A 21,495-nucleotide genomic window follows, 5' to 3' on the forward strand; every position below is an offset into this window, starting at 1 on the left:
TCCCCCCCCCTTTTAGTCCAAAGGGGCAATTTGCCCAGAAGGGCTATTAATTTCGTTTTGGCATTTTCGCTGATTCACTACAAGCGTCGTTTCACTTTTCTAATTGTTGCCACCGAATAATATCGTCCTGTATTACATTTAAAAAGAAATTAAATAATGAAGAATCTGCATAAATGTATGTAAGTTTCCCAGATCGTGATAAAACAACGGTGCCTAGAGCCATCCAGTTTTGAATAACGTAATCCTCCTGCAAATATGGGCATCTGGAAGCCCAATTTGAAATTTGGAATTTGTTTCATTATCGATTTCATATTTTGTGAAACTTTTAACGAATTTTTGATTAACAAACTCAAGGATTTCAAAGCGAGCAATGGCAACGTTATACAGAGAAAAACATTCTTATCTCCAGCGCACGAGACTGTGTATCGGAAATTCTAAAATTAATTTGCGATATTGCTGATGAACTTAATTTTATAATTTGAGTAAGTAGAACATGATATTTAATAAATAAAGGTAACACACAAAACATTAAAAAAAAGCCCCTTTGGACGTAATTTAAAATCTGAATCCTTTCATTTTTTTTTTCATTTTTATTTTATTTATTAATTTTTTTAATATTAGGAACAGTAATTCCGAAGTCAAACAACAAAAATCAGCGCTATATTTTCAAAATTTTCACAGGACTAGTTTCGATGGTTTTACGGAACCACCATCCTCAGCTGCAAAACCGCAAATGAACAAGACAGAAAATAATGATAAGATAAGAAAGTATGGACAAGAATAAGCAAGTGGCGCCACATGCTTATTCTTCTCCAAGCTTTCTTATCTTATCATTATTTCTAAATGTTGTTTCTAAATGTAGTACTTCACTGAATAATTTTACTTTTTCAAGATAATTCCTTTGCAATAATTAAATTTTTCTCCACTTGCTTTTAAATTCTACAATATTTTTTAAAAAGTTCTACTTGAAATTCTGTAAATGTATTAATTGATCGTATTTTCCAAGCAGTAACTGGAATAGAAAACCAAAAACTATTTTAGAAGTCACCCTTTTTTGCTGACCACACGAATTCCCCGAATAGAATGCATGCTTATTTGCCGCCTTTTTATTTTGTGAGTTTTAATTCTGACGCGCTTTTTTTTCAGCATGTTTTTATTTTTAACCGACAAAAATATCTCCTTGATTACATCGAAATGCACTACAAAACATAGAAAGATCTATAATAAATTGATAAAACACCTCGAATTGTCACAGTCACAGATTTTACTGCAATGTACCGCTTTAAAATATATTCCGAAAAAAAAAAAATTTGTAAATAGTGCACATGAATTTTTGTAGTGCGTTTCATTATATTTAAAGACAGATTTTTGTAGGATAAAACTTTTTGTACGTTCTGGAGTCAAATAATCATGCATTCTACATTTCAAATTCTGCAAGACCTAACAATGTCAGCATTCATTTCCTTTGCCTTCCCCCCCCCAAAAAAAAAACATATACTGTAAAATTTTCCATAACCATCATTATGTGAAAATCTGAAACTCAAAGAAACTATTCTTTGCAGTGCAGTAATGGTATTTTAACATTTGTAAAGATAAAATTCCTCGCTTTTGAGTAACTTTCAAATTACAGGCAAAGCAAACTTTGTAATCTGCCGGAACTATTTTCACAGCTATATGCCTATGAGGAGAGGAGTTTTATACCATGAAAGAAGAGCTATATCATTCTTTCACAATTAAGAACAACGAAAACAGCATTGTCTTCGCTAGTAACAACCAAGGAAACCCATGCTATGACAACTACAGAAAACGCTTCTGGTTTAAATAGTTTCTGATATCAAATAACATTGTTTTCTTCTTATTTGGGTTTACTTTGTGAGTCGGCCCTTGCTTACTTACTAAATAACTACTTAAAAGTCTGTTAACTGAATATACATAGTATTTCTTATTGACTGTAGTAAATGTTTTTAAGAATCGATGCTCCATGTTATGCAAGTCTTGGGCAGAGAACTCAGATGCAACCAGCTCTCAAACTCTAGGTAAAAAATTACCAGGATACTAATCATACAAAGCACATGAAAACTATCTGCCAGAAAGGAATGCTTTGGTAGAAGATTTTCCAACGGAAATTGCCTCGCATTAACGGCACACAAGGTAAAATTCCCCAGCCAGTTAGTCCATTTGCAGGAAGCCAAGCCCGACATCTAGAAATTAATGTTTTAACCCTTTCCAGCACGCTACCTTTTAAAGTTGGAATTTTGATTTTAAAAAAAATTAGGCAGTCTAATTAGGCCTAGAGGAGTGCACAAGCAAAATTTTGTGAAGATAGCACTTATCGTTTAATTCTGTGGGTGTGCCCATAGTGGAATTGTGTGCCACTGATTGGAATAGAGCCTCGAAAAGAAACAAGCATTGTTGTCAATGAACTCACCGATGAGATGCGGAAAAACAAAGAATACAGACTCTCAGTTGTCCTAAATTATCGGTGAGCCCGGTCTGGGCACACCTAGGGTTCGCCGTTTGATTTTAGGCAAGATATTTCAAGGTAAAAATTTAAAATTAATATAGAATAAGGAGATTAGCATACAGCCAAAAAAAATAACATAGAAATTTCTTTTCAAACAATTTCCTTTTATACCTTAAAAAAATCTGGAAGATTTCTTTGAAAAATGAGGGTCTTAAGAAACTAAATATGGCTAAAATATATGGACTGGTTTGTGTTGAGCTGTCATCTACTATAAATAAAGAAGGTTCAGAATATAGTAACCTATAAATCCTTTTTCATTCAATTTTTCTGTGCGTACAGAAGAAAGTTTTTAGGTGTGTCCAGATCGGACACACTGTGCCGCAAAGGGTTAAATATTCCTCAGGATTAGAACACTTCCAGCTATGCACAGCAATTATGAATACCCACACACTTTATTCTACCTCCCCCCATCATCCCCACCTCCTACGTAATATTCAATGAAACAAATGGAATATTTAATAGTATATTTTTATAAAACGGTACATTAAATTATTGTGTCTAACTATGGGCTAACGTAAAAGTTCTCAGAATTCGAATGCAATTAGAACAGATCATATGATTATCGATAGATTACGAACGACATATGCATTTCATACCTACAGTACTTTCTACTTACAATGGGTATTTAACAGAATGTAACACCCTATCATTAAGTCATGAAGCACACGTAACTTTAAGAATGAATTTTCATTACATGCAATACAATTTTTCAAAAAATTTCATAGTTACATGAAATTTAAACACTTAAAATATGCAGAACAACTAGGTAAACTAACCGTATCTTAATCGATTACTTTGCTTTAGAGAAACGCATCTGAAACTTTATGATAAAATTCTCATCACATTTAAACATCCTGAAAATTTCACAGTTCCATGAAACATGGAGAACAACAAACACATAAACTATACAGATTTAAATTTGTTATTTTAAAGGAATGCACCAGTTTGAAGTGCAGCTTACCATAAAAATTTTATTACATTTAATCTGAGTTTCCTACGAATTTCATTACAGGATCAAATCTAACAACAAAAACTAGCAAAACAAAGACACAAACTTATCGGATTTTAATCGGCTACTTCTCTACTACCAATAAATGCTCTGCTGACAACAGAGATTTACAGTCCTTTAAAAATAAATTCGGGTTGTCTCGCACGATTCCGGATCGAATCAATACCAACAACGAAAATACCTTTTCACCGCTACTTACTGCACTATTAAATTAAGTAACAATCAAGAAAGGCACGGGGAACAACTTTTACGACCCACAAAAAGAGGATGAGAAATAAGATTGAGGGGCACTCACGAATGAGGAACGTTTCCCGCCCACCCAGTGATACGAGGAATTTCAGCACGCGCGTGCCTCGAAGCATGCCAGAACTCTGTGGGCGGAGATTTACGCATCTGAAGGCATCATTCTTCCTTTCTGGCAAACTAAGTGAATTCCATGGCTTCTATACATTTCTCGCGTCCGCCCTGAAACAAACCCATCTCTGCTCTGCGGAGACGGATCCAATAAATAGCGGTGCAAAAATTTGCAGAAGATTTTAAACACCAACTCCGCTTATTACAGCACAAATAAATCGAAACAAATCTATGTACTTTTATGTAGTTATCTTTCATGATTCTAAACTTTGAAATCAATAACAAGGTATACTAATCGTGCAAAATAAAACTTGTTGGTTGCTTAATTTAATTAATGCAAAGTACACCAGGGCCGTCTCCAAAGGAAGGAATCCCTTCGAGGCGGACTTCCTAATGGAAAATGGCTCGTATTCATCTTATAGATGAAGAAAACACGAAAACTCTCAAGGAATCAGCTCGTTTATCAACCTTCGAATTCGGGTCGAATTACCACTAGTCAGCTGGCTTTCTTAGTTACTCGGTTACTGGTTGTGCCAATATATTGAGGAATGAGTCGATGTTTTTTCGCATTTGCAAACGGAAGGCGGCGTAGGTTTATAAAAGCTTTGCAAATCCAAATGCTAAGACGACCTATTCAAAAGCATTCCATACTAATGCATCATTGCACAGATATTAATAGGCTAGAATATTTTTCCTTGAAATTAATTATTTTTTTTAAAAAAAGTAATTTACCAAATTTATTGACAAAAATTAGCATACTTTTTAGCACGATAATTTCGTAGCAACTCTATACTTAAGCAGCTTGTCACAATGGGATTATGTATGAAATGACATTTTGAATTCAGGCATGCAAATCTTGGATGGCTAAACTTTCTAGCTCAGATATTTACTACGTTTTAGAAGAAAAAGAATACAAATGGGTATATTCTAGAGTTACCGTAAGTGCGAAGGAATTAGAATATCACACCCATCTCTCAGAAGAAGCGCAATTAATAGTTCTCCAAACTACGTTAGGAGTTACTAACTACATTTCTAACGCCTCCTAACTACGTCACCCTGCTAGCTGGTACCTTGTAAATTCACGACAGAACAGTGACTAAGTTAAAAATAAACGAGTGATAGTTTACAAATAAAAAAATGACATCTCCTTTATCTTAAGGCGATGCCATTTTACATTCACAAAATTTGCGTTATGCACGCACCTGTGAGGTTTCCTAATATATACAATAGCAAGGAATGGGTCAGCATTACAAGTCCAACAGCAAAATCAAATATCGATTTTTAAATGTTTTCTAAATAAAGCGTTTCGGAAAGGGACACCCTATACAGGAATATCTCGCAAACTGCACAAATTATATTACAACAGAATTCATACCTGGAGGGGGGAAAAGTACTGAACCCACAGAGACTTTTCCTCAAAAAAAGGTCTGACTTGGACTGAGGAGGACTGAGATGGTTTCATCAAGTTATCATTAAGTGTACGGAGATTTTTGTATACCAGTATTTACGGAAACTCACGTCTATAGGAAACCGCGCACTTTCTTTAAAAAAAAATCTGACGTGGACACCACATGACTTTCTTGTACGGCCTATCAAGTTATACTTTTTTTTTTTTTTTTTTCCATTTCATTTAAATTTGAATTACTCCCTCCAATTTAATTAGAAATATACTTTTCATTTAATTCAGTTCTCGCTCCGCGACTAGGCAAAAATAGCACATAAAAACTCAAAACATCTTTATTAAACATTGTAAATTGCAAAAAAACATAAAACACCAAATACAGATAACAACAATTAAAAACATTTTTTTTTACAATTAAAATTACAGTTTCTACGCAAAAACAAGCAACTCGGCCAGCGGGCACGAAGACTGATTTTTCGGTGCAGAAAACTGAAAGTTTACTTTTGGTCCCATTCGATAAAAAAACGTCGAATTTGGTGCAGAAACTGACTTCATTCACATTTCTATGGGGGAATTTCAGAGTTTCAGTAGGGAAATTTTAGAGTTTGAATAGGAAAATGAGGGCAGCCTTTTATTTACACTCACTTCCAAAAGTTAAGCACGAAGATGTAAAATGCAAAAACATCAAGAAACACTGCTTTGATTGACGCAAAATTCGGCAGGAAAGTAGTACATATATTTATGCATACAACAAAATCAATAATTATATAGAGAAATGAAAACAATATTAAATTTTTGTAAGTTATCAGATAATGACATACTGGAGACTTAAACAAAATTATGTATAAAGTGAAAATAAACAGCATAAAATGAAAAAAAAGAATGAAAAAAAAGAACATTAACACGGCATGTGATCTCCCCTCATCTGAAAGTTTACACCTTGTGACCATGCTTTCAATTAGGTGGTCAACCACCGCAGAATTAAGCAATCGCCATTCTTCTTGTAGAGCAGTTTCCAGCTCAATAATATTGGCTGGAGGTGGAAAACGAGAAGATACAGCACGGCCGAAAGCGTCCCAAATATCTTCAATGGCATTAAGGTCGGGCGAATATGCTGGCCACGCCATACGCGCAATCCCTTCACTCTCCAGGTAATCATCGACGATATCAAATCTATGGCGACGTGCGTTATCGTCTATTAAAACAAAAGTGGGCCAACTGCTGCAGCGTACAATCTCACAATGGGTTCTAGGACTTCATCTCGATACCGGACAGCCCTCAAAGAACCCGTTTAAAGACGTGCAGGTCGGTTCGGTATCCTAATGAAATCTCTGCCCACACCATAATGTTTCTGCCTCGGAATGCGTTATGTTCGATGATGTTTTGGGACTGATTGCGTGTTCGTTGTTCACGCCATATCCTTATACGCGTCATCCGACTCAAGAACAAATATTGACTCCTCAGAAAACATAATATTGCCCCAGTCAGACACATTCCAATTGACATGTTCCCGGCATCACTGCAATCGTGCCGCTCTTGATTGGACGGATAGAGGAACACAAACTAAAGGAACCCGGGCGTACAGTCCACTCATATGTAATCTTCGGCGTACAGTAGCTGCAAATATCGCCTTACCAATGGACGCTGTAGCCATGGAGGTCGCTCTTTTTGGCTACAATAGCAATATATCGATCTTCCGCGGGGGGGGGGTAGTTACCCCTGGGCGACCGGCTACGGGCCTTCGGACAACTGTCTGTGTGGTTTGGAATTGTTTCCATAAACGTGAAATTACAGAATGATGAACGCCGAAGAAAAGAACAACATCTATGATCGACTGTCCTGCTTCAATGCGCTCCACAGCACGCCAGAGCTCTGAATCTTCCATTCGTCTTCTGGAAGACATAGAAACACGTATGTCTTGAAAACAAATTGTACGAAAGTTTTAAACACCTTCTATCAGCATTTACAATCAACTTCAGAAACTCTTCATAAAGCTGGCTTCTTATAAGACTGCCTTTTTTGCATATTTCTTGACATGAAAGCGCGATTGGCTGTTACCTAACATATTTGCATACTTCCATCTACCTCTGCAGCGAACTGCATCCTCTTCAATTCTGACTGGCTTTCGGAAATTAGCATTTTCCTCTCCGTGCTTAACTTTTGGAAGTGAGTGTATTTTCTAAGCATTTAGTTTTACTTCTTGAAAATAAAAAATTACTTTCACACAAGTTTTGGCATTTATCAACATTGTCTACATAACTTTTTAATTTATGAAACAAGTAAAAAATAATCTAAATAAGTATTTTCCGAGGTTCTGAAAGAAGATCTAATAATGGCGAAAGACGCATGCAGAACAGGATGAGAACCACTGAGCTAAACTCACAGGCACATGCAGATTTTAGCTTCGACTTACAATGCTTGATTAACTTCTTAACGCATATGCCCGTGTCTGACACGGGCGAAAGTTACCGGCAAATTTGCACATGCCCGTGTCTCACACGGGCGAACTTATATCTCGCGATATTTTATTTCTAATGCCCGTCAGAGATTCGTTCTAGCAAAAATAGATAAGCTATATTATAATTAAACTTATTTAAATTAGACGGCACCACTATGCAGCTTTTGTTTGTTTGTTTGTATGTATAAACGACGTGCTGCATTTTGATGATTAGCTATAAGTTTGTTAGGAATTATTTGTTATAAAGCAGTTCTTTGGTGTGGAAAAGGCAATATATCCATTTTTATTGCGTTAATTGTCATAAAAGTAAACAGTTAACCATAAATTAATTTTTACTAAAATGTTTTCGTAATTTATTTAGGAAAAACATTATCTGATAATGAGCGGCTGTAACGATTCTGAATACGTAATTTATCAGAAAATTTCAGCGATGACGGTTATGATCTCTTGAAGGATGGAAAAGAATCTGAAGATAATGATGACGAGATTCTGGCTGTAGCAAGAAATTGGTATCAAATCAACTAATAACTAGTACAAATAAAAAATAACTTGCACTGTACCAATATATTAATTTTCTGCCAAAAAAAACTCGATCATTTTTAGCAGTTTTTCCGAAAACAACTCGTGCTTTAAGGGGTTAAACCAGCCGGTTTCAATGGCTTTCTCAACCCCCAACTACCCTAAAAGTCTTTCACGAAGACACCTTTATCTAGTTGCACAGCAAAAAAGGTTATCAAGTTGCACCTAAAGATGTGCAAATATTCCTCTTAACAGGAATACTCAGTTGGATTTCATGCAAGGGCATTACGGTTTCCAAAAACATTGCGATTTAAAACATTCATTTCTGGTTAGCGATTTATTAAGAGGGTAAAAATTAAATCCTATTTGGTTTCAGCTATTCATTTATGTTTTTTTTAATTTTGAGAAAGATAGATTTAAGTAACTGTTATATTATAGGAAGGTGACTTAAAGGTTTTGTTAAATAAGACAAGGAAGTCTAGGAAAAGCAAAATTTATTCTTTTATTACTCTGCTGACTTGTATAACTGAATTACAACTGATAGTTTCCGTGAAGTAGATAAGCCATATAAAAAAGCAAATTGGCCAAAATAAAGAAATTGATACGTTACTTAAACAAGCACTGAATATTTATTGTAATTATTATTAATGAAATTAAAATCTTACAGATTATGTTCCTGTAACACAAAACTGTACATATAACAATTTTTATGCACAGTACTTACTGCACGATCTTTTGAAACTTTAAATTAATATCAAGGGTCCTTCCAAAATTAAAAGATTAAGAAAAACAGCTGAGGTTGCATACACAGCACAAAAAATACGTAAGCTGAACTAATTAAAATCGTGAAATGATTTGTCATTTTTGCTACAGATAAAATTTACTGGAACAGCTGGAAGAAATACAGGAAAAAAATATTAACGAAGAAAAGTTTTGAATAATTAATTATGTTAGACATATTTTTAATACTAACCTTCACGTAAGCCAGTTTGGGCTCCTCTCGCAATAATCTGACCAATTCATGATAATCACATCGAGCAGCCTTTACAATCCACTCTTTCCTACGGGGATCCAACTTTAAAAAAAAAAAAAAAAAAAAAAAAAGTTAAGCGAATGAATAGTAATATTAGTTTAATAACGCTTCAATATAATTCTCCAAATAATCATCAGCATTGCAATCAGGGGTACATTAAAAGAAGAAAACTAGATGTTCTCTTATATTTTCCCGATAAAGCTCTCTGAAAATTAAATCAACTCAATAAGGTCCTCTCCCTCTAAGGGGGGGGGGGGGATTGCTGCGCATAATAATTAATTTTAAGCAAGATTACATAGACAGTTTTAAAATTTGTATATGCCTATTAATTTATCTCTGCTTTTACAGTGAGCAAATGCAGCTCATTTTTTGCAAAATAAGATTTTGAATTTTATCAAGACTTGCTACAAAAATAAGGCGAATTTATGTTTCATCATGCATTATTTCAATCATATTATCAGGAATTTGTATTTACGTTCTATAAAAGTCTATATGTGTTCAAATAATCAAGTCAAAAATCAATCAATCAGTTGCTCTGAACGATCAACGCACAGAATTCAGGATACCTTGATTTTCGATTACTTCGCAATTCAATTTAATCATTCAAAATAGAATATTTCAAGTAGTTATCAAGCTTCTAATAAATACAAATAAATTTAGAAAAAATTATATCCAAGTTATAAATTAGAGCACCGCTTTTATACGGCGGACGCTCTTATTTACGAGCTGAAAAGAGGTGCAAAAAATACTTGTAAAATCGAAAGTTCGTGAACGGCAGTGCCTCTGAAATGACCATAAACTCTTCGGAACCAATCTTTGATAAGTTCATTAAAAAATACCGATCATAATTTGGAGTTCCGTAAAAGCGCTAGTTCAATATATTGCAAAACAATTATTTATCATAATTCTTCATGAAAATTCTAATATATATTTTAATTTATTTCCCACAAAAATTTTAACGTTAACGATCATAGATACGCATTTAATTGGAAAGATTAAACAATACTTACTGTTGAAACAGAAGCAGTATCATCATCATCGCCAGCCTAGAAATAAAAGATGTTTTTACATGTAAATATAAATTGGGATATGTATTGAAATTTTAGAAAAACTGTTAATCAAAACCTTTTAACATTTTGGAGGTAACAGAAAGATTTTAGATTCTTCCTACAAGACTATTTCAAAGGTGTATTGTGACTAGGTGAATTTTGGTAAAACCTCGATTTACAATATCAGTGTGAACATAAAACTTTGGGCAAAAGTGAACAGCGGCGGCAGGCTGGATTCGCTTCATTTCAGAATTCAGTGTTGGGACCTCAGTAAACATCGATGTGACATCTGTGCAACTTTACTTATCTCCATATGGGTTTAAGAGTCGATGCTAACCACAGTACTTCTGATGAATGCAACATACATAGCTATGCATTTCGGAAACACCGAAAAAAAAAGTTGGACCTTTATTCTCTGGAAACAAGTAGCCTAGGGTGATGAGTCCCATCTCTAACTGTTTTGGGTGGGTAGCAAAATTCGTGAATGGAGAAAGCTCCACGAATCCATGGATTGCACATACAGCCGGAAACTGCACAGGCTCATGGTGGCTCATTAAAAGTAGGAACTTATTTAGCTGGCATGGCATTCAATAGGACTTTGGTATGTTTATTAACGTCTGTAACATACGATTGCTACATATGTATCATTTCTGACAAATAGCAGCCTTTCAAGCTCGGCTTTCTTTTTGGGGTTTGGCTTCTTCCAACAGAAATGCATCTCCACACAAGTCTAGAGAAACTAAATTATATTTACTAGAATTCTCATCTGAGATAGCGTTCTGACTATTGTCATCTAAATCATTCGATTTAAATGTTATTAGAAACATCTAAGATTTCATGGAACACCGAAATGCTATAGCTCTTAATGCAGCCGAATTGTGGATCGCTGTGCAAGTTCATGGAAGAAGTTCATTAACTGCAGAACATTTCTGCGAACTCGTGGTGTCCATACCCTGTCATACTTCTGCAGTTCTACGCTCCCGTATGGGACCTACTAAGCATCAAATTTTTCGGACTGACGTTCCCCCCTGAATTGGAGGGGATACGTCCTTGTGGTTTAACATGTAAATAACATCATATTCGAGTTGGAGCATAAGGCGCCAAAGGGAAGCCAAGCTTCAAGAAAAAGAAGCATCAAATTCACGTATTAATTTTTCTCGCACTTCATCGTTTACTATTCAAATACTGAATCATAGTTCATCCTTCAGCATAGTTATTTTTAAGTAAGTTCTAACAGTGCAAAATTACCTTCTATTATTTATATGCATCAGAAACGCCTGGCATCTTAGTGTAAAATATAAAGCTAATCAAAGCATTAGTTCCAACAAATTTTATAAGTGGTGATACGCTTTTAAGATAAAGCTTTAGTGATGCAGGTGATAATTAGATTTTAATGGATTCTCTTGAAATTTCTTAAGGTCAAAACAATCTCGAGTGCATGGAAAAGTATATTATTGACTCACAAATTGGACAAGTTTAAATTGCAAGTATTTTCCAATCTAATTAATATGAACAGATAGTAGAGACTATTTATTAACTTTAAAAGTAGGCAAAATTAATAGCAATCTTTAGGAAACACATATAAAGTTTTACATTAATAACCAAGTTATCTTGCTAGCATGTCTTTATTTTCACTTCTGTTTTCGACAATACCCACCAGACTTCAAATTAATGAAAGTATAAATAAGCAAAAATTCCCCTCGTTTGAGAGAGATCTATTGCTGCCCGTTACTCTGTTACACTTCCCTGCTGCTCTAACTGAATTTATCGGCTTTAGCTTCGGCGAGCTACGGTTTCTTCGCGAATAATTCGGCCCAGAGTCGAAGCTTTAATTGGGCTTGTGTTCTTTTGTATTTCACATTCAATTTGACTTGAACATCTGTCCTGAATTTCCCGTATGCAAAGAAGTTAATTTCTCTTATACTTTTAAGTTTAATCTTTAGGTTTACATGTTCATAAATAATTTTAGTTAAAACTTAGAGTTTACTAAAATTTGAAGGTAAGACAGGAAAATAAGCATTAAAGTAGTTTGGTCTTTTAAAGCAGTGAAAAACCGTACACACATGCAGTATTTCATTAAACATCGTATCCACGAATTCCATATGAGGACCTTTATTTTTGCAACTGTTAGTCGCAGGCACACACTTCGGATTATAAAAATGCTTTAAAGAAGAATGTATTCGTTACTTACGTATTAGTCCAGCCATCATAATAGAAGTCACCATATTTTTAAAATACGTTAAATTCTAGCAATCAGGTACATTATAGTTTATTATATTCTTCTGTAAAAATCTCTAAACTACGCCAATGTGGTTGCACTAGTAAGTAAGTACCAAATATTAATGTTACGACATTTAAAAAAAAAAAAAAAAAAAAAAAGACTTTTGGGGCCCATCCTTAAAAATATTGATTATATTAATCTAATATTGATTCAAAAGAATAAATTTAATTTAAATACAAATTTAATTAATTCTTTGCGCCATTGCTGCAAGGAATGAAATTTAAATTTTAACAAACATGTATATACGTAAAAAAGCAAATTTAAAGTTAAAATAATTAAAAAATTTGGAACTCTAATATCGTTATCAAAGTAATAGAAAACGCGTTTCATACCCAAATAATCAGAATAAAAAATATATATACTGAAATAGAAGATTTAAAGGAAGAAATAATAAAGCTAATTAATGTTCACGTTGATAACCAGGTACCAACAAAATTTATTAATTTATATATTAAAAAGGCAGGCATTAACTTTACTTTATAATTTTTTGGCTATTTATGGTATGATAACATTACCTTAAACCTTAGCTGGAGGGTAATGGAGGATATAGAAGAGTAAAGGAATTATCTTGTAAATTTTTATTGTAAATAAATTTGTAAATTTGTATATTTAATCAATACCGGATTCTTTCCTTTTACTAATAAAGAGTTGGCCCTTTTACTAATAAAGGGCCAACTCTTTTCAAAAGTCTCAATTATAGCCCAAATTGAGTGAAGATTTTACTCTTCTAATTTTCCATACTTTAACCAGTATTTAGTAAAGTTTTGATATACCAGTTGGAATCAAGTTTATTAAAACTTTCAATATTTTTTAAGGATTTTTTGGGAAATTTCTGAGAAATATCTAGAAAATTTCTGGGAATTTTCTTTTTTAACTTTTCTTTCTTTAAATTTAATAAATAAAAAATTTCTTAAGGAACTCACTTCAAAATTTAAATTTTACTTAAAAAAACTTGGGGAATTTTTTTAAGAAATTTTAAGACATTTTTTAAATTTTTAAAATTTTAAATTTTACTTTAATTTTTTTTAATTTAAATTTTTTTTAATTTTAAAACATATCAGTTTTACTTAATTACTTTTTAATTATTACTTTTTATTTGCAATTTTCACAAAAAAATAATTTTTTTGCATTATTTACACAATTTTGCAACAGAACACACATTTAACATTACAAACAAGTTTACATTTATTAATTCACAATCACCACTTTACTCTACTTTACTTCAATTAGAGTACTCTTTTTAAGATATTTGAAGAGCAAACTTACATCTCTTGATTGGCTCAGCTACTAAACTCCCTACCATAAAGAGTTGGTCAGTTAAAATTAAAACTTAAATTACATTCATTTAGTATGTCTTTAATTTTTTCTAGATTTATATTATTTAAATATTTTAATATTAAAGTTTACAAAATTTTATTAAAACAAAAGTAGCAGCTTGGCACTCAACTTTACTTTACTTACATTAGCGCCATCTATATAATTTGCAGTACACACTTACATCACTTAGGAAATACTTTTGCAGACCCCGACGCTAATATGGTAAGTAAGTTAGAATTAAAACTTACTATTTACTTACTTTTAAGTATTTTTTAAGTATTTTTTTGTAGTATTTAAGTATTTTCTAGATATGTAATTATATTTTTAAATATGTATTTGTTTTTTATAAATTATGAATTAGTTCTTTATAGTTTCTTATTAGTTTATATAAATTATATCTAGTTCCTTTTTAGTTTTTTAGTTTCTTTTTAATTGATATGCATATTCGTGTCGGGGAGGTTTCTGTAGACAAGGGTTTCTAAAATGCATTGGTTTCTAAATTAATTTTTCTGGAAAATTTAATTTTTTTAAAAAAATTATTTAATTTAATACTGACTTTACATTGCTTATTTCTCAAAATACTTCATTATTGGTATTTTCCTTTTGACCTTTAATTTTAATTGCTAATTTCTCAAGGTACCACTTTATTGGTATTTCTTTTTGGACATTCTTCACTATGTATTTACTTTTGGTTTTGACTTTTACCCTTGCTTGCATGAATGACGAAACACGAATTGAATGATTGAAGAGTTAGGTTTGGAGGCAACTTCCCCTTGATAAGTCTGTCTCCTGCCTGCTCAACAGTCATTCACTTATGCATTTAAAAAAAAAAAAAAATTAGATTAATTTTAATTTGCTAAATTGGTGAATTTATTTTCATGGTTTGGTTTTGCACTTGATTTACTTATGCTATCTGAATTTAAATGATATTGTAGATTAGTTCGAAAATTTAATCTTTTATATGTTTGCACATTTTTTAATTATTTTAACTTTAAATTTGCTTTTTTACGTATATACATGTTTGTTAAAATCTAATATTGATTATATTCATTCTAAGAAATAAAACATAAAAAGTTTGACTCGCATACGAGAAAGATGAAAAATTTGTACGGGAACGCACCTTATCATCACGATGGTCTCGCCGTCTTCCAGGAACAGTTGGTTGTTTCTGCGATGGATCTGATTCTGATGCCATTTTGTTGAGAAAGTGTGCCTTTTCCTTTACATTACCAGGGCTCACAACTTCCTGGATTTCCTCCTTTCTAGGACTAGACTAAAAAAAGAAATCATGAATTCAAATCCATGGAAATACATCTTGGAGGCATAAAGCGGCTTTAACAGAAATCATCTCTCATTATTAACTAAAAGAAATCGAGCTTAACGTGTATGGCGGCTACATGAATAAATTACGCATTGCTTAAGCTAGGTTCGCTAATGGTACAAAAATGCGTTTCACAGAAAGCATGCCAGTTAGAAATTTCATTAAAACAAATTCCAGTATTAGATTTACCTCGATTTTAAAGTAGACTGATAAGGAGTAATGCATAACGTTACTTTCTTAATATTTAAAAAATACTAATCTAAGATTTCATTTATTTATTTATTTTTAGTCCAAAGGGATTTGAATCCCGAAGGACTATTAGTTTCGTTTTGGCATTTTGCGTCGGACTCATAAATGTCGGTTCACTTTTCAAACTGTTGCCACAAAATGTTAGAGTCCTGCATTATATTTGAAGAAATTAAATAATGAAAAATCTGCATAAATGTATGTATATTTCTCGTATTGTGATAAAACAACGGTACATAGAGTCATCGAATTTTGAATAACGTAATCCTCCAACGAATATGAGCATGTGGAAGACCAAATTTGAAATTTGAAATTTGTTTTATGATCGATTTCCTATTTTTTAAAACTTTGACGAATTTTTGATTAACAAACTCAAGGATTTCAAAGCGAGCAATGGCAACGTTGTGCAGAAAAAACATTTTTATCTCCAGCGCGTGAGTCTCTGTATCGGAAATTCTAAAGATATGCTCGTTTTAAAACTATTTTGCGATATTGCTGTTGCACTGGATCTTATGGTTTAAGTTCGAGGAACATGATATTTAATAAAGAAAGGTAACACACAAAATGTTAAAAAACGCCCCTTTGGACGTAATTTAAAATCTGAAACATTTCAGTTTTTTTTTTTTTTTTTTTTTTTTTTTTTTTTGTAACAGAGCTTGATATTCGCTGAGTCTTACCTCAGTGTGGTATTAGCGAGAGACGAGATTTCAATGAGACTTTTTACCATTTATTGCATTTCAATTTCTTTGTTCCACAACTCTTCGAAAACATCAGATAAATAAAAATAAAAACCTGAAAGGTTTCACATTTTAAATGACGTCCAAAGGGGCGTTTTTTTAACATTTTTGTGTGTTACTTTTATTTACTAAATATCTTGTTCTTCGCACTTAAACCATAAAATTCAGTTTCAAGAGCAATGTGGCAAAATAATTTTAAATTAAGCATATCTTTAGAATTTCCGATACAGAGACTCACGCGCTGGAGATAAAAATGTTTTTTTTTTTTTTTTTTTTTTTCCTGTACAACGTTGCCATTGATTGCGAAATCCTTGAGTTTGTTAATGAAAAATTCGGTAAGGTTTTACAAAATATGAAATCGATAATAAAACAAATTCCAAATTTTAAATTTGGGCTTCCATTATCCATATTCGCAGCTGAATTACGTCATTCAAAATTTGATGGCTCTAGGTACCGTTGTTTTATCACAACAGATTCTTCATTATTTAATTTCTTCAAATTTATTAAAGGGCGATAATATTTGGTGGCAACAGTTTGAAAAGTAAAACGGACATTCAGAGTGATTCGACGCAAAATCGCAAAACGAAAACAATAGTCCCTCAGGGGCAAAGCCCTCTTGAACTAATAATTCTATATTTGACAAATAATTTTATAAATTAATTTTAATTTAAACAATTTTTCCAAATATATTTAATGAATAACTGATAATAAACAACGATTAAAGGAAAGAAATCGAGAGCTTCAAAATCTACAGAATTGGACACTAGTTATTTAAATATTCCATTATATCTGAATTTGTGAACTAACAGCAAGACTAAATTACGGCGTCAAGTAAAATAAGTATTAGAAATTATGCAAACAAACAGCAAGAACAATTGCAATAAAAAATATTACCTTTGAAAAATTAATCCTAGATCCGAAATTAAATAGCTTTTTTAATAGTTTCGAAAGTAACGCCATCAAATGGTATGTAAATACAATCCATTATTACGCAACAAATAAAAATAAAAAAAAGCAAATTACTGATGGGAAAAGAGTTGCTATCTTAAAAATATAACATCTTTAATATATTACTAGATGCAGCCTGAATTTAGCTACCATACCACGTCACAAGAAGATAAAAAAAATGCAAGAATGAATGTACAGAAAACATACAAACCACTAATAGAATATTTTAAACTCGCAGCATTACTTAAAACAAACTTACAATTAAATTATGCTACATTTGTACCAGGTGTCTGAGAGAAAGAGTTCCACAGAAAACCAAATAGGTGATAAGGGTCATTAAAAGTCCCCACGCGCTGAAACACTGTTCTCTAGATGAAAGTTCGAAAGGAACAGTAATTTTTCCTCGTTATGACAAAGCACGAAACCCAGAAAAATAGCGCAGGTGCGTACACACAAAACAGTGCAGTCTAAGCAAATCCGCCACGACTTTTAAAAACAAAGAGAATTTTCCTATTTCTCAGCTGGAAATCACCATATGTACTTTCAGTTTATTCTCTCTAATGCTTCGCTGTAGTACGTCAGAAGATTTTGATTCATACTTGGAATGCAATAATAATAGTAATGAAATTTCTTACCAAAATGTCCATAGCTTTTTTAAATTGAAATCGATTAAAATTTTTTTAATGTAATAAAAATAATTCGTGATCTAACATTGTCAATTTTAGTTAATATTTTAAATACTTTCCGTACGATTTCCTATTTATATCACTAAAAAAATAGTCATTTCATTTTAGCATAAATTTCATATAAGCGAACGTTTTGTTGCATGGAAACTAAATTTATGTAATTTTAATTAATTATTTTTTTAATCTGAAGAACTGATATGAATTGGAACTTCCCAATTTAACTCTAGCGGTTCTAGAAAATTACGATCTTCTGTGGTGTAGTCACTTAAAAAAAAAAAAAAAAAAAAAAAAAAAAAAAAAAAAAATCTAAATCTTTCTACCAAACTTTTCCGAAATCTTCAACTTTCGAAGTTGCTATTCTACAAATTAATTATTTTAATCAAATCCAAAAGTTTTAAAGGCAGATATAGACTGAGTAATCCATAAGCAATTATCTGGCTCACAAAAATTTCAAGCAATCCGAATCATTATTAGGAAATTACTTATTCCACAATTTCATTGCTTTTTATCAGTTTATAATACTTAATCTAGAGTTCTGTGTGAAGATCATTTTTCCTAGGTGCTGCCAAAAGATATTTTGTATATTTTGATAATCAACGAATTTTATATATATGTATATATATATATATATATATATAGTCGACTCCTCGCAATTAACCGGAACAAAACCGGGGACGACGCTCGCGGTTCACTCAAAATCACGATTAATTCGAGGTCGGCTATTAAAAAAAAAAAAAAAAGAAAAGAAAGAAAAGAAAAGAAAACAGGAAAGAGCAATAACCCAGATTATAATTACAGAAAAACATTACTAATGATTTACTTGCACTTTCAAATAGTTAAATAAGCTCATGTAGTTTAAATTAAATAGGTACTGAAACAAAAAAGAGACAGAGAGTGCATTATAAATATGGAAAGAGTAAACATCACTAGGCATGAAGAAACTATGTAATTGGTACTGAAAAAGTATATCACATTCTGTTATTTTAAAATAGACACTTCAAGGTCGTAGAGATTCTCCCTCATCTACAATCGTAACGCCTGTTACAATTCATTGAACAAAGGAAATTAATTTGGTTTGGTTTATTTGATTACGGCAAAGCACTCGAGAGTTGTCTGCCTAAGAGAAGGGACGCCTTCGTGGAGGCCTTTCTAAGGGAAACTGGCTCGTATACACGTTACCCATAGGGAAAACCACGAAAACGCCCATGCAGCCAGCCCTTTTGCCAGGTTTTTAAACCCAAATCGAATTACCAGTGTTCAGCCACTTGACCGCCGGTAGGCCTCAAAGGGAATTATGAGATTTTAGCAAGTTAAAGAGTATTCGACCCTTTTTTTCTGCAGCTGTCGCTGCCATATTATGAATCATGATTTGGGGACAAAAAAGGCCTTCAAATGCCTATTCCACAGCAAGAGAAAATGAATAATATCATTTAATTTAAATGGTGGTTAGAATTATTTTTGCAAGGATGGGGCAGAGTTCATATGGTAGATATAAATACAATAAACAACATTACAAAAGATCGTAGTTATAGAAAAGTCTGATGTAGGGGGCCGCATGACTTATTAAATTACACACATATTTTGCTGCACTTCATTTAAATTTATTTCCTTGAGTAACTCTAACTTAATTAACCGAACCCTCAAGAAAAGTTGAAAACGCAGTATGTCTTTTGAGTTACTTAGTGTTAAACTTTTCTCGCAAATCATTATTTGACAATTTTAATCATTGCAAAATTTTCATCATTACACTATGAGATAGACCGAAAAATAGTCTTCCAAGTGAATGCTTTTTGGAATCCCTTACATAAAATACCGAATTTTCGCTTCTTTAAAAAAAACGGAACTATTTTTGCAATTGAATAACTGTAATTGCTTTTAGATGCTTTGCCTGCCTTCCAGTAATTTTGAGAACCAGAAAGTACTAGAAATATCTCGGCAGCCGATTGAAAATTACATAAGTCGTCTTTTAGATGCGCTTTTCTTGCGTTGTGTTTAGCGTTCTTAGGTAGTTTGAGGATTTTGAAGATCTATAGATCTTATCTGATAGCCGAAGCTCACTGCAACATCTTAGTAATTGGATTTACGTAGGCGATAAGACTAGTATCTCTGTCCTATAAAAACTATACCTAATTTCTCAGCATCATGACATTTGTTTTCAATGGATCCTTATGGCAAAGAAATGAGGGACAAACTAGCAAAGGAGGACTGTGGTCTTTTAACTCCCTCTTCTTCCACCCTTACCTATCTGGAATTATATTCTCTGAAAACATCACAAGTCATGGTGGAATGGTTGGTGCCCTCCATTCATCTTTTGTACCTGGATAGCAAGCCTGGGTTGTACTCTAACTCTTGAGTGAGACAGAAGCTCCCGAACTGCATTCTCACGTATTGCCAGCAGTCATATTATGAGCCTCAAGGACTTTATGTCTTTCAAGGACGACATGAAAATATCTGCCACATTCTCCAAGTGCTGAGAACATCAGGCGTCTGCCGAGCACATATTACGCTGCTTGGACCTCTCTAGGGAGGATATTTACTCGAATCCCCTCCTTGAGCTCGACTTTCTTAGTCATCGGTTTTTGGACCTTGTCTGACTTCGTTAGAAATCGGAGAAAAAGCAACAATAACAACAGTAGTTTGAGGAGTTAACTACTGACTGTACTATGTGATACTGTGAACACCTGTACGAGTATTTCTGTGGAATGTTCTTTTGATAAAATTAATTTTTTCAATCTACCATCGAAGCTGCGTGCATTCAATCTATTAACGAACCCGTACGCATGCAATAGTAATTTTATGCCAAATTAGAAAGTTTTTTTTTTTTTTTTTTTTTTTTTTTTGGAAAAGCTGTAATTTTTCTCTTCATTACTTCTCTGCATCAAAAATTGCAAATTTTGAAATAAAATATCCAGGTTAGTTTTTGTCATACGGGAGTTAAACAATGTAAAGTATAAAACGTTCCCAAATAATACGTATAGGAACAGGAAGATCGTATTAAAAGTTGGATTTCGTTATTAGATGAATTTTTTTTTAGTTTAACATTGTCAAAACATGAAATATTTTTGGTCATTTAAAACAATTCTGTAATTGAAAGCATAAGACTACGATCAACAATTTCGAAAACAAAGTTCAAGAACTTTTATGCCGGGTAAGAGGATGGATGTGCGTATATACATATATATATATATATCGTATATATAATGCTGTATGATTTTAAATTAACTTAGTGCGAAATCGAGTTATTCTATTAGTTGCGCAATTGCTGTAGTAGAATAACTCGTAAGTAAGTTAATAATAATTTATTTATTTAAGAAATATTGATTATATTATCTCCTAAGATTAATTTTAGTAGAATTATCTTAAAAGCGTGAATCCATAGTTAGTAAGTTCAATTTCGAAAATTGTTTTAAAGTAACTTGAATGTAAATTGTTAAAAATGTTTAACGGGGACTTGAATAAAATCATGAATAACAAAATTTCAATTGTAAAAATTAAAATAAATAAATTAAAAGCAAGTAATTAAATTAAAAGCAAGTAATCATTGCCATTAATCGGAAATTATTTGACTTTTCAAGGGGAACAAACCATATATATCAGCTTTAGTAAAAGTA

General features: G+C 32.5%; 1 protein-coding gene across 1 annotated transcript in view; it reads right to left on the reverse strand.

The window, feature by feature from the left end:
- The window catches only part of sowah (ankyrin repeat domain family member sosondowah), a 231,852-nt gene that overhangs the window by 188,350 nt on the left and 22,007 nt on the right, over positions 1–21,495 (reverse strand). Inside the window, exons 4-6 of the mRNA XM_085818190.1 lie at positions 15,067–15,219; positions 10,310–10,345; positions 9,240–9,341 (exon numbers count right to left, since the gene is read on the reverse strand). Of these exons, the coding sequence (XP_085674316.1) occupies positions 9,240–9,341; positions 10,310–10,345; positions 15,067–15,219 (291 nt within the window). The remainder of the gene's footprint in view (positions 1–9,239; positions 9,342–10,309; positions 10,346–15,066; positions 15,220–21,495) is intronic.

This window comes from Stegodyphus dumicola, chromosome 6 (genome assembly GCF_044657685.1).
Source record: "Stegodyphus dumicola isolate Sdum_Otavi_A_Nest chromosome 6, ASM4465768v1".
Taxonomy (NCBI): Eukaryota; Metazoa; Arthropoda; class Arachnida; order Araneae; family Eresidae; genus Stegodyphus; species Stegodyphus dumicola.